The 14,118-nt window shown below is 39.8% G+C and overlaps 1 protein-coding gene across 6 annotated transcripts in view; it reads right to left on the minus strand.

The window, feature by feature from the left end:
• LNPEP (leucyl and cystinyl aminopeptidase) overlaps positions 1-14,118 on the minus strand; it is a 111,603-nt gene that overhangs the window by 14,234 nt on the left and 83,251 nt on the right. For 3 of the 6 annotated variants that reach the window (XM_072789668.1, XM_072789660.1, XM_072789678.1), the window contains exons 14-18: positions 13,366-13,550; positions 11,735-11,896; positions 10,212-10,352; positions 9,429-9,510; positions 6,434-8,766 (exon numbers count right to left, since the gene is read on the minus strand). In XM_072789668.1, the coding sequence (XP_072645769.1) occupies positions 8,635-8,766; positions 9,429-9,510; positions 10,212-10,352; positions 11,735-11,896; positions 13,366-13,550 (702 nt within the window). In that variant the 3' untranslated portion in view covers positions 6,434-8,634. Of the gene's footprint in view, positions 1-6,433; positions 8,767-9,428; positions 9,511-10,211; positions 10,353-11,734; positions 11,897-13,365; positions 13,551-14,118 lie in introns of those variants that run through there. The other 3 variants (XM_072789708.1, XM_072789688.1, XM_072789698.1) reach the window with 2 other exon arrangements.

Below are 14,118 nucleotides of genomic sequence, written 5' to 3' on the forward strand. Positions count from 1 at the left end.
CAAGACAATGAATATGGTCATTATCCTGGTCGAGTGTGTAATCTGAGATGTACCATTTTACGTGTAGTTTTTTTCATCCAAAGAGGCCAACACAACATTTATATTTAAATACTTTTATTTTCATTTCACAAAAAAAAGCAACAGTGTTTGCAATTACACATGCCTTTTCAGTCAGTGCTGGTCATATGCAAAACAAGTTATCAGAAGTATAAAGAAAAATAAGCTTTTTCCCTTTACAAGTGACACAACACAATTTGCATATATATAATATTATACATACTGTTTTCAAAATTTTCCACAAAAGACAGATTATGATACAAATTTAGAATTCCACCCACAAGCTCAGATTCAAAGAACTGTAGATCGGTATAGGTGTTTAAATACAAAAATGTAATACTTTTACAAGTTTCCAAGTAATTACTTTTTGAAGTGTTTGAAAGAGCCTACTCTTCATAGCAACATGGAACACTTGGCTTTAATCGAGACGGCCAGAAGACTAAGTTTTGTCTCAGTGTGAGTTTGCTGATTAATGCAAATGCTCCAATTATGCTGTAATTCTCATTATATAATATGTATACACACACACACACACATACATACACAAGTGTATTACTGTACTGATGGTTTATACAGTGCAACTTTTGGAGCATTTCATTCAGCTAAGCCATGACCTTTACTTCTTTGAAGTATTTCAAATTAAGAACTGCTCAGAACTGTCACTAATGACTACCAGGACTAATTCCAAAAAGGTGCCCCTTTCTCACTTATTTACGATCAAAGCTACATGTGTCATGAACAAACTTTTATTTTTTTCTACAGCAGCAGGTATAAATAATAGCAAAGTATAGGCTAATTTTTGAACACTAGAACCTGAGAGTTTGATATGGTAAATGACATCTCTTTGCAAATGTTCTAGGAGTCCTATTAATGTTTCTAATATATATATATAATAAAATAAAATAATATGGCAAATCTTCAGCATTATATTCATTATAAACTGTAGAACAAACAAAGATTGCTTAGAAGCCTGAAGGAAAAAAGCAAGGAAGGAAGAAAGAGAGGCAGCGAGGGAGAGAGGGATTTTACACATGCATTTTCTTTGATACGGACAAACGTGGAGTCCTAACATGTACCATGTGGCGGAGGAAGAGTCAGTATGATTCAAGAATGCTGAAAGTGAACACACAAGTCTGGATGTATGAAATGCATGCAAAAAACATACAGCTGATGAGGCAACACTGACTTCCATTTTTTTTTCTGACTTCCATTTTTAAAAATGTACTTGAGAATAACATCTAATATTACAGGCACTGAGGATAAAAAGACAAAAAAAAAAAAAAAAAAAAAAGAAAGAAAGAAGGAACAAGAATGGTCCAGCTAATGGAGAACTGTGGAGAGAGAAGCAGCCACACAGAAGAGCTCTGGGTAAAAAAGGGCCAACCTGCCCTACCATAGATGGTCGTTCAAAGAGGGCTTGCCCCCCAGTTCTTTATGGAATGATTTTTGGGCCCACGTTGTTATTCGCTAGAACCGTGGCAATAAGTCAAAAGGTTCATTTCAAAAATCAAAATAATTTCTATCAGTTACATAATATGCTATGGATGGAACTGCAGGAGACTTCTGTAGATAAATCAGAATTCCAGGCCTCCAAAAGAAGCTACTCTCAACGGTCTTCAAATAAATTCTAGGCAGCACTTTTACCGGCTGGCATGCCAGTTACTGAGAGATTAATCAGCAATGAACTTTAAACATACTCTTTACTTAGTATTGTCCTCTCGCCTCTCTGTAATTTCCAAAGTACAAGTCCCTTCTCACCATTTCCTTCCATTTGAATCCACGTAAGGATGCTGAATCTGATTAACTTTCATAACTCAACCATATCCAAGCATCTTCTCCCAACTTACTTGCTATATACCTGTTGCCATTAGTTACACCATCCCGACTGCCTTTCAAGTCAGAGGGCAGGGATTTGGTGGGACTTTATTTTTGTTAGAGCCATGCACCACCCTGGAAGGGACTAAGTATCAATGAAAAATAACGAAAAAGAAAAGCAGATTAGATATGTGCATATATATATGTTTACATTTTTAAATTTTTTTATATGTTTACATTTTTAAAGGCATATATCCTAGAGAATAAAACAGAATAACCACAAAACTATACTAGCTACTGCTAAATAAGAAAATATGTGGGAAAGGACGAAGCAATCTGCCAATTTATAAAACTCAGTTTTCATTAGGTCCCAATATAGAGAGCCATGCAAAGAACTAGATACTGAATGAAACAACAACAAAAAAAACCCATATTCATACATATTAAGAATATTCCCCTGCCAAAACTATAAATCCCTCCAAAAAACCAAGTAAATAAACAACACACAACTATTCTACTCACTATTGCCAACATCGGCAATAAGGGAAAGGAGAAGGGGAGATGTGTCATACATTGATCCTCGATTTTCATCCGGTACCTATGCATCATGCTAAGAGGAGGTACAAAATCAATAATAGGAAAACATTTATATACACTTTTTCAAAGTTCATACCCTGACCTTTGCCCCTCCCCACTACCCACCCAAATAATCTCTCCCCCTTAAAAAAATCACCCCAAATTATAAAACTATTGCCCATGCAGGCAGTGAGGGAAGGGAAGCAGAGGAGATTTATCATACGTATGGACCTCCATGTTTCACTGTGTACCTACAGGTCCCAGCAAAGGACTGAGTAAGAAGTGAAATAACACACAAAATGTAGCAAACATTTATATACATTAAAAAAAAAATTTACATGCGCGCGCACACACGCACGCACACACTCATCCAGACTACTCCCACCCCCCTCCCACCCCTCCAAAAGACAAAACTAAACATCTATTCTTCTACCATTGCCCACCAGGCAATGAGGGAAGGGGAGTAGGGGAGATTTTTCATAGAATCAATCTCAACTTTCATTAAGTACCTAAATACTCATGGCAAAGGACTAGATTCAAAATGAAGTAAACACCAAAAAGAAGCAGAAGCATTTATATACATTTAAAACATCAACTATCTTACCTACTGGGCCCATTCCCCATTAAGAAATTCAAAAACAAAGTATAAGTCCTAACGTCCTCTCATACAACAGGCCGTAAGCAACGGGAGAAAGGGCTTACCGCTCCTCTGGATCTGGGCCTCTGCACTACATTTCACATCTACAAATCCAAACCAAAAAACCGGTTTGAAGTAAAAGAGCAAAACCACCACCACCACCACAGCAGACATTTATGTACCTTTTAAGAAATGTAAGCCCAGAAATCCCCCACCGCCCTGCCCCCAAAAAACCTCTCAAAACAACTATACCACTAGTCATTGCCCAGACAGGCAATAAGGGAAGGGGACACGAGGAGATTTTTTTCATAGAATGAACCTTAATTTTCATCATGTACCTAAATATCCAAGGAAAGATCTAGGTACAAAATGCAGTAACAGAAAAAAGGAACAAAAATATTTATATACATCTTAAGGAGTATATATATCCCCACCCTCCCAGCGGAGGGAGTGGTAGTGTACAAATATTAATCTACAACTACTCTAAACTATTGCCCACAGAGGCAATAAGGGAAGGGGACAAGAGGAGATTTTCATACATCCGGACCTCCACGTCTCATTAAGTACCTGCACGTCCAAGCAAGGGACGGGGTACAAAATGGAATAACACATATAGTAAGAAATACTGTACATACAGTTTTCAAAAGTACATATCCTGCCCTTAGTCCCTTCCCACCCTCCCACCCTCACCCTCAAGACTTCAAAAAATCCAAACTACTTGAAAATGACTGCCTACGTAGATAAAAAGGGCAAGGGAGAAGAGGAGATTGCTATACATCTAGAACTCCACGGTTCACTGGGGACCTGTGTGTCCGGTGAAGGACGGGGTACCCAGTGAAATACTATAATAAGGAAGTAGAAACATGTATATATATTTAAAAGTATTTACTCCCAAACCCACAAAAGGACCCCTGAAACTAATTAACTACTCTACTAGTCATTGCCCACTAAGGCAATAAGGGAAGGGGACAAGAGGAGATTGTTATACATCCGGACCTCCATGGTTTATTGGGTACCTTCCAGTCTGGGTACCCAATGAAATAATACAACTTGGCAGTAAAAATAGGTATATACAGCATGTACACATCCCTTCCCCCAACCCCCTCCCTCCCTCCCCCCAACTTCAACAACTATTCTACTAGCTATTGCCCACACAGGCAATAAGGGAAGGGGACAAGAGGAGATTGTCATACATCCGGACCTCCACGTCTCATTAAGTACTCTGATGTCCTCTGAGAAGGACACAGTACGAAATGAGTAGTAATACAAAGTCTATTTATATACATTAAATACATACCCTAGTTTCTCCCACCCCACAAAACAAAACAATATCAGCTACTAACCCAAGGAGGCAATAAAGGAAAGGACAAACAGGAAATCTGTCCTACCCTGAGCCTCGATTTTCACATATGTACACATGCAAACACATATAAGATGGAATATAAAAAAGGAGCATAACACATATCTGCAAGAAAGCTACACAAGCCCCACCTCGCCAAGACTCGATTGAAACGAGAGCAACAACAACTGTCCATGCAAGCCACAAGGAGGAGGTAAACGGGACATTCGTCATACTTCCGCACTGCCACAGCTCATTAGGTATCCACACACCCATGAGAAAGATGAATGAAGTGCTAAGTGAAAGAACACCCACAAAATAGCAGCAAAAACATTCTGTACACATTTTTAAACGAACATACTCTGCTCTCCGCCCAATATCACCGTTAACTTCCAAAAAAAGAGAAACGTCAAGTCACTACCTGTAGCCACTGCCCACACAGGAACTTGGGAAGGGCTGGAGACATCACAGGACAGTATCTCCCTCGTTATCAGAATAAAGTGTACAAAACCCAAAGAAAATAAAAATACATCAAGACTACATATGCACATTTAGAAAGTATATACCCCGCCGAAAAGCCACTTAAAGACATCAGTTAATTCTGAGAGCTGCTGCACACGCAGGCAATGAGGGGAAGGGACAAGAGGAGATCTGTCCTGCGTTTGGGCTGCCACTTTTCATTCAGGACTTACCACCAAAGCCCAGAATGAACCACAAAATAAAAGAATGCAATGCATAGCAAAAATACACACATTTGTTTTCTTAAAGTACAAACGGGGGAGTCAGAGGGGAGAGAGAAGCAGCTCTCGAGATAGAGAATTCATTCCGATAAAAAAGAAAGAAAGAAAAGAAAGAAAAGAAAAGAGAAAAGAAAAGAAAAGAAAAGAAGAAAAGAGAAAGAAAAGAAAAGAGAAAAGAAAAGAAAGGAAAAGAAAAGAAAGGAAAGGAAAAGAAAAGAAAAGAAAAGAAAAGAAAAGAAAAGAAAAGAAAAGAAAAGAAAAGAAAAGAAAAGAACAAAGGCAAAGGGGAGAAAAAGAGCTGTATCGTACCTAAGAAACGCAGACCTCATTTTGCAAACTCTGCCCTGGAAGTGCTGACTTGCTGATGCCGTGTCCTGAGCTCACACACCTTCTCTGCAGTCCCATCAAATGAACGGGGGTTGCGTGAACATGCAGCAATCCGAGCGACCACCGCACGTTGGGGTCCCAGGGAGACGCGGAGGACACGGCTCAGTAACAGGCCACCGGTGATGCAACACACTCAGCCCCTGACCCTCACTTCTTACTTTCTGGTATTCAGAGAAGACTCTGTTCTGTGCCCGGGGAGACTGAGGCAGCTGCACAGCCTCTACGTACCCAGAACTCTTCTGACAGCTCTTCGGCTGCTGGAGGGCGGTAAAATGGAAACATGAGCGGCCAAGAGTGTTAGGAGTAAGCAGAACCTGTGATGGTGAGAAAGTTCAGGGACAGCCAAGCCACGGCAACGTGGTTTCACGTGCAGGGACTCAGAGAAAACAAGGAGGAGGAGGAGGGAGGCCCGAGCTGGGGGGGGGGGGGGGGGGGACGCTGACCCACCTGCGGTTTAAAGGATCCGGCATCCTGCCATTAACACACTGGACTCCTTGGATTCCCACCTCCGCCTCCAAGTGCGGGTTTCTCTACGAGTCCAAATCCCCAGGTTTCCCTTTCTTAACAACCCAGCACACGTGCCCCCCACGTCCCGTTCAAGTAGCCCAGCTGTGCTGCGGGCCTGGAGAGCGAGGCCGCTTGTACGCGTCACGCCTCGTGCTCTGTGACTTGGCCTTGCACTCCCGGCTCGGAGCTCATCTTCAGAAGCGCCGCACGGACGGGTTAGCTTGGCGCTGGGAACTACGGAATCCCGTGGGAAACTGAGGGGGGGTGGGGGGGCGCTGAATCTACAAACGTGGAGGTGAGGCCTCCAGAGAGGGGCAGCCGAGCAGGGGTGCGGTCGCCGAGTGGACGGGTTGTGGGTACACGGCAAGCAATGGATTACAAGTCACCTCTTCTTGCAGCCCACGCTTTGATAGGGGTTTACTTAAACGTCACCCTCTGTCCACACACATGCACGCACACACTCACACACACACAGTCAGGGAAAATGATATAATTCAAGACAAGATTTGCCATATGCAGAGTTAACAGACATTCCAGGAGCAATGTAAAGATGGGCAGGAAAAACTGAAAAATCTCAACTGATGCTGAGAAGTAGCAAAATTTAAACTCTGTATCAAAGTGGAATTCGGTAATATAACATGGTAAAAAAACCAGCAACCAAAAAACCCCTCAAAAGTTTAGTATTTTTCCCCACTCTAAAAATATAAAAACACACTGACTTCCAATATCAACTAAACTCTCTTTCGTCTGCTGAAGCACGAGAGGAATAAGGACCTACAATCAGCCCAGCTTCAATAAGACATCTTTAGAGGATTCTACGATTCTCAGGATATAATATTTTGTACTCTGAACCAGAGGTAAATGTTTAGAAAAGACTAACTTGGGGGGAAACGCATTAGGATTAAAGAAAGCTACCTTTTAGCATGCCAGCATTTTAAATTTTGTTATATAAAAATACTTTCATAAAGTAAAATATAATTTTATACACAGTCCCACATATTTCCACTGTATACCTGCTAAATTAAAAAAGCTGACCTTTCCCACTGATTCTCTGGAGTGTTTTAAGTGCTCACAAATGGGTATCTACCCTTTTTACGTACACGAAAGATGTTTTCAAACAAAATACAAAGTACTCAAAATTATAAGGAAGAAAACTTTTCCCCTAAGAATCAAAGAAACTCAACGATCTAAGTATTAAGTCTGCATAGCTCAAAAAATTCAAGTACAGTATTTCTCCTTTACAAGGAGTGAAAATGCCATACAGTTTTGGAAATCTTCCCTTTTCTTTCTTTCTCTCCTTGGCCATCCCTTTAAATCAGTTAGTTTGGCCATGATAAGAACAAAATAAAACAAAACAAACAAAAATCCACTGGGTTTTCAACTAAAGAAAGTACTGTCTAGATAGAAAAAATTCAAAGCCCACCATATTAAATCTGAATCAGGTTATTCCTATCCCACATTCTCTTTATTCCTTTAAGGTACTATGGTGAACTTTAAATAAAAATGCTCAATTTCTCAAAGACCCCATTTTAAAATGTGCTTCTAATATAAGCTATAATATAACATGAAAATCTACACATGAATATGATTCTCAGAGAAAGTGTCTATGATCAGGCAATGTCAAAGGCAACTTAAACTAATTGTATTTTTAGTAAAAGTGATAAAGTCATGATAAAAGACAACAGTATTAACAAAATGCTTGCCATAAATGCCATAAATGTACACATATTCCTTTATAACACAAGGTAATAGCTATAGCAGGGAGTGACAAAGGTGTACAGATTTGGAGAGTACTGGAATTCATAAATAAAATAATTTCAACTGAAGCTAACTCAGTTTGAAACATTTTCCTAAAAGATGAAAAAATAAGTATTAAATATTTGGAAAATTTAATCTTTTGTCCTTGTTACTTAGCTTTTCAGTACAACAAAAATTTAAGAATTCTGTAGCACCTGGCTGTTCTGCAGAAAAAAAAAATATATAATAGTTATAGACCTTATTTAAACTTTGTTTCAGAAAATAAAGGATTGATCAAAACCTCAAACCAAAGTAGATCTGCACACCTGAGATCAGTTTTCTAACAGTTGTAGGATTCATCGACTTCATTACCATAGTTTTTGAAGCTAAGTTTTGTACCACATTCAAGTAACATCTATCAGTGAGAAGCAACAAATGGCTGACAAACCAGCAGCCTGCAAAGATGACGGCTCCCGTGGTAGTCTTGCCTTGTTTCACTGTGTCAGTATTTTCTGGATACCAACAAAGAGAACAGACTGCCAAAACAACAGATTTCTTCCCCTATTTGTGTATCTTCAGAGTAGAAAAATTATTGTTTTTGTAGGTGTTGGCATATAGGTGAATATAATTCTGTATAATAAATAACTATGTACTGCCCAAAGACAATTCGAAAAAGACAGATGAAAACTACACAGACGGGCCCTGAGCTAACTAGAACTCCTAAGAGTGCAAACAACTCGGCAGCAATTCTGGCTTCACCTTGGCTTTTTGCAAAAGCAGCAGAGCCCAAGTTAATAAGCTCTCTGAATGGGCAACAAAATGGGGTGCAGTTGTGCATGCTACAGCCACCGCGTCAGAGTTTTAAGGTTCTTCTCCATCCATCGGATGTTCAACTGAATGACTTCCAAAGCCTCCTGGACACAACGAAGCCGAAAGGTTGCCTCTGACTGATTTTCAAAGAACGCCTGGACCTGTAAGTTGCACGCAGAAGTATTTCAAAAGGAGAACACTAAATCACAGGTAACTCTGAATATCCCTTTCAAAGAAGCTTTAACTTAGTCATGGCTATGCTGATGTCTTGAAAGAAGTAGAGACAAAAAGCACTTTCCTATTCAAAGAATTTACATCAAGTTCCTGATCACGTATGGTGAAATCTGAAGTCATTTTAAAAATGAGTTCCCCTTACTCCCACAAGGATAAATTCTTCCAATTTAAAATGGGGGAAAAAAAAAAGCCGCCAAGTAACAGTAGATGAAGTCATCTAAGTTAGAATTAGTGCCCAGTGGAATGGAATTCCCTTGGAATGGAATTCCTTAAAACCATTTTATTACCACTTAAAAAGAAAGGTGGCATATGCTCGTCTTAATTCCAAAAATTATTTGTGTAAGGCCGATGAGGGAATACAGTTGAGAATGGAATCCAAATTCTTCCTCATGAGAATTCGTCCTCCTTGCTGAAGAACGGCCCCTTAAGCACTAATGCCAGGGCACAACGACTGGCACTGACCAAGGCAGACACGGGGGGGGGGGGGGGGAGGCAGGATTTGGCGTGACGAGGCACCGTCTCACTGAGACTGAGCAGCCAAAGCGGAAAGGGTGACCCAATCTCCCTGCTAACATTTTATACAACCAACCTCAGACAAATGTGCCTTTGTCGAAAACAGGTGCGTTGACCCAGCAACAATACTTTGCATGGTATAGGACCCCAGATGAAACCTGAAGAAACACAAATACAAGAGCAAAAAGAGCAAAAACATGAGGCAGCTGTTGGGAAGCAAAGTTCCTGAGCGCAAAGGAAATACTTGACTATACATTACACAGGCCAAGGGGAGAGTGGGAGGCCTGCTCCTGGGTAAGGAAGCTCAGGAAATCAGAAGGTAAGCCTACACACACTCTCACTACCAGGGCGAAGGAAAGGTGGGCAGAAAAAGGCAGGAGTTATGGATACCCAGATAAATGAATCCATTTAATTGATTCAAAAACCACACCTTACCCCCCTCTAGAAACGCCATTATTATTCTGAAAGAAAAAAGAATATCTTCCATGTGTGGTCTAGGCGGGTATGAGTTCTTATCCAATCTCTTGGCAACGAAGAGGTATTTTTCAACACACGTAACTAAGCAGCTATTGTGAAATAGTCCATGGCCACGTTAAGTGAAGTGACCTAAGTGTCAAGCACGGTTGGCTTCAACAGTACCCGAATGGAGCACCACTGTCCAACGACTCACGTTAAGGAATTACATTTACAAGTGTAAAAATTTCTGGGTGTTTTGGTTAAGCTGTCACTGATATACTTTTCCTCTCACAGCGGATCTTAAATCCTATGAATCAATACAACACTGGGAACAGTTGCACATGCAGAACCGGAGAATACTGAAAATTAGTTAAAAATTAGTAGAAAATAAGTAGAAACTTACTTCTGCACGAGCTTGTCCCAGTTCTCTTTGACAAAATCCCATGCCAGCAAGTGTCCAGGAAAATGTTGGCCAGCTGTTCTAATGATAAATGACAGCTTTTGTGTTCGGATGATATCTCCACTGAGGCTATTTTTCATTAACCTGAAGAGCAAAGCAGATTTAGTTTCCAAAAACAATTATTCATCATGAAGTGATCACTGGACTTAAAATAAGTGCCAGTCTCTTAATGAAAGTTCTGAAGCAATTCAAAGGATGTAAGTTTCAGGCTGGTCTAAGATTGACCGATAAATTGAAAACTTGTCATTTTTTTAAATGAAGGGAGAAGTCACCACTTACATAAGGACTTAAGTATACTGTCACATAATAATAAATAGTAGTAAGGACATTTAGGGAATAAATTCAAGTAGAATTTACTATAACTCAGAAGACTGGATTTTTTTGTTGTTGTTAAAAACCTTATTTTATTTGAGTAGATAGGTATATTACCATTCTTTTTTATTTTTTATTTTTAGATTTTATTTACCTATTCAAGAGAGACACAGAGAGAGAGGCAGAGAGAGAGGGAGAAGCAGGCTCCCTAGAGGGAGTGTGATGCAGGACTCAACTCTAGGTCTCTGGGATCACGATCTGAGTCAAAGGCAGACGCTCAACCACTGAGCCACCCAGGCATCCTGGTAATATTACTATTCTTAAAAAGCTGATACATTTTAGAATATGTATTAGCAAGAATATGTATGAAAGCACGATACATTTTAGAATATGCTTTTAATATTAATAGTTAACACTTATGGATACTTCCTATGTACTAGATTATGTTCTAAAATCTTGACACAAGAATGGTTGAAATAGGTAATCATTACCTTTCTCCATTTTACAGTCTAAGGAACTGAGGTTAAGTAAAATTGATGCAATAGTGTAGCTTATAAATACTAAAGCCTGGTACTTACACAAATGCAATTCTCATCTATCATGTTATAATATCTGCTTCTAGGGGAAAGCACATACCCTCAAAAGAATGCAAAATTATTTTTAATGGGGGAAAAAACCCAAATGCCCAACAAATGTGATAGATTAAATTATGAAAGGGCCATACTTTGGAATGCTGTGTAGCCTTAAAAACGAATGAAATAAGCTTTATGAACGAACATGGCAAATCTCAAAGACTGATCATTCACTACAAAGAATGTTACAGAACACTGGGTATAGTATACACCTACATTCAATATGTAAATACACACACCAGGACTGACACTGTTAACAGAGAAGAGAGACTAAGAGTGGAAGTGAAGGGTCATATGAGAGATACATCCACATTTTATTCCTCTTCCTTAGGTACTGGTTAAGTACTTTATAATGGGAGCCCAACACATGCGGGCTCCTCCCCAAACCATCCAAGACAAGGCTGCCCCACAAGTAAAGGGAGAAAAAAGGAGATCCCAGAGAAAATGAGCTCAAACTTAGGAGCACAATGCTTTTATGCTTTTGGTATTTCTACATATCAAATTCCTTGGATGGCTTCATACCAGTAAAGTTTCCGTACATCCTCTGAGCTGGCAAGAGCTTCAAGTATTTTATTCTTCTCTGCTTCAGAGTCTACAGAGACATATTTGCTTAACAGGAATGACCAGCCTCTCTCAGTTTTTGCTCCAACCTTGAACACAGTACTCATGACATCAGTAGGTAGGCTGTAAGAAAGGTACAAATATGAGAAAAACAAGGAAAAAAAAATCCTGAGTACAAAGGCAAGGAATTGACTAGTGGTGCTTGCGGGGCCAGAGCAGGTAACAGAAGAGTCTTTATAACTCCTACTCAAGAAAATATTTAATTCAGTGGGCTGCTACTTTCCTGGTGGTGTGACTATAAAACAGAGTATCAGTTCAACTAAGTGCCATAATTTTTCGCTGAACACCCACCAAGAACCAGGCGGACAACTGGCTGGAAGCCGGGGAAGGGAAGAATGAGACCCAGTCTCTGCCCTCTAGGAACTCAGAGGCTATTACAACATACAGAATAAATAAATGTATTACCACATAGTGTGGTAAGTTCCATGGTAGAAATACAGAAGCAGGTGTGAGGGGAACAGCAAAAAGAGGGGAAGCAGCACAGTTTTCTGGCCTTATTAAGATCTCAGAGCTGGAAAGGACCCCAACAGGTCATCCAAATCTCCCACGCCAACTCTCATCTGATGCTTGAATCTATTTCCATAACGCCCAGTAAGGAATATGGAGAGAACCAGTCATCATCAAAGACATGTCTACTAGTTAGTTAACTCTACCTGCTATGTTATATCCCTAAATTAAGAGAGATTTGTTGGGCAGCTCACACCCATTTAGGTGGCTGCTATTAAAAAAGCAGAAAACAGCAAGCATTGGTGAGGATATGAAGAAAGTGGAACTCTTGTGCCCTATTGGTGGGAATGTAAAATGGTGCAACCACTATGGAAAACAATATGGTTATTACTTCAAAAAATTAAAAATAGAACTACCATAGGATGTAGCAATATCACTTCTATGTAGACATCTGAAAGAATCGAAAGCAGAGCCTTGAAGAGGTATTTGTATACCTAAGCTCATAGCAGCATCATTTGTAAAAGCCAAAAGGTGGACGCAACTCAAATGTCTATCAATGGATGAATGAATAAACAAAATATGGTGTGTACACACAATGAATACATTCAGCCTTAAAAAGGAAGGACATTCTAACACACGCTACAACACGGACAAACCTTGAGGACATCACATTGACTGAAACAAGCCAATCGGAAAAAAGACAAATACTGTACATTTCACTCACATAAGGTATTTAGAGCAGAAAATAAAATGGTGGCTGCTGGGGGCTGGGGAAAACGGACAGTCGTCAGGGTAAGCAATTCTAGTTTTCCCAGATAAAAAGTTCTGGAGATTTGTTGCAATGTGTAGTATACTTACACTACCGAACTGTACACTTAAAACATGTTAGGATAAACCCTGTTTTATGTATTTTACTACAATTTGGAAAAACAGTCTTGTTTGACAATGCGAGTACACAGAATTGACCTACATTAACACTCAGTTTTGTAACATTTATGACCCAGGATGAAAAGATCCTGGTTTCAGTATGTGATATAAAGGTAAGGAAGAGGACCAGAGTTCATTTGAGTTGAATGACATGTCACCTTTGAGTTCCATTGGATGCCATCCAATCATCAAACAGCTTCATGGCAGCAGTGCTGCAGTTCTCTAGGCTGTGGGTGCAAGCAAATTCGAGCAAGAGTGATCGAAGCTCTCGGGCAGATGGGGTGCCTTCATCAGTCCAGGTTTGCTGTTGGATTTGGGTTCGAAGTAATTTAAATACCCTGGTCTAGAGAGATGAATTGTTAACAAGAATTAGGACAATCAGAAAAATCAGGATGGCTAGATCTTTTTTACCCCCAATATTTATCAAGGAGGAAAAAGAGGAGGGCTTAGGTATTACTCAATAAATTTCAACTGACATATGAAGCCCACGTGCAACTGGGGTGAAGCCATTCAATAACCAAGACTATACGTAGGCCGCTATAGCCAAGGCGGACTCTTAATTACGTAACACAGAAAGAATTAATGACTTCATTGCAGTGGAGAGCCTGTCTTCTCTATGTACTCAGTGAGAAGACTGAGAAGGTATTTTCCTGCCCATAGCCACTGCTGGAAGCAAGCTGGAACTTTCTGACCTCATAACTTTAGACTCCATAAATCCATAAAACAATGAGAGAAAAATATACTTCTTTACTGATAGGTAGATGTTTAAATGCTTCTGAAGGCAGTATTAAAGGAATACTTAAAATATTAACTAGCTTGATGATCTAACAAATTAATCAAATTAGCAAGAAAATGAGGTGTGCAGGCAAGAATAGTTGTTTATAGTTATTTCCTCACCCTCAACTCTATTG

This window comes from Canis lupus, chromosome 2 (genome assembly GCF_048164855.1).
Source record: "Canis lupus baileyi chromosome 2, mCanLup2.hap1, whole genome shotgun sequence".
Lineage (NCBI taxonomy): Eukaryota > Metazoa > Chordata > Mammalia > Carnivora > Canidae > Canis > Canis lupus.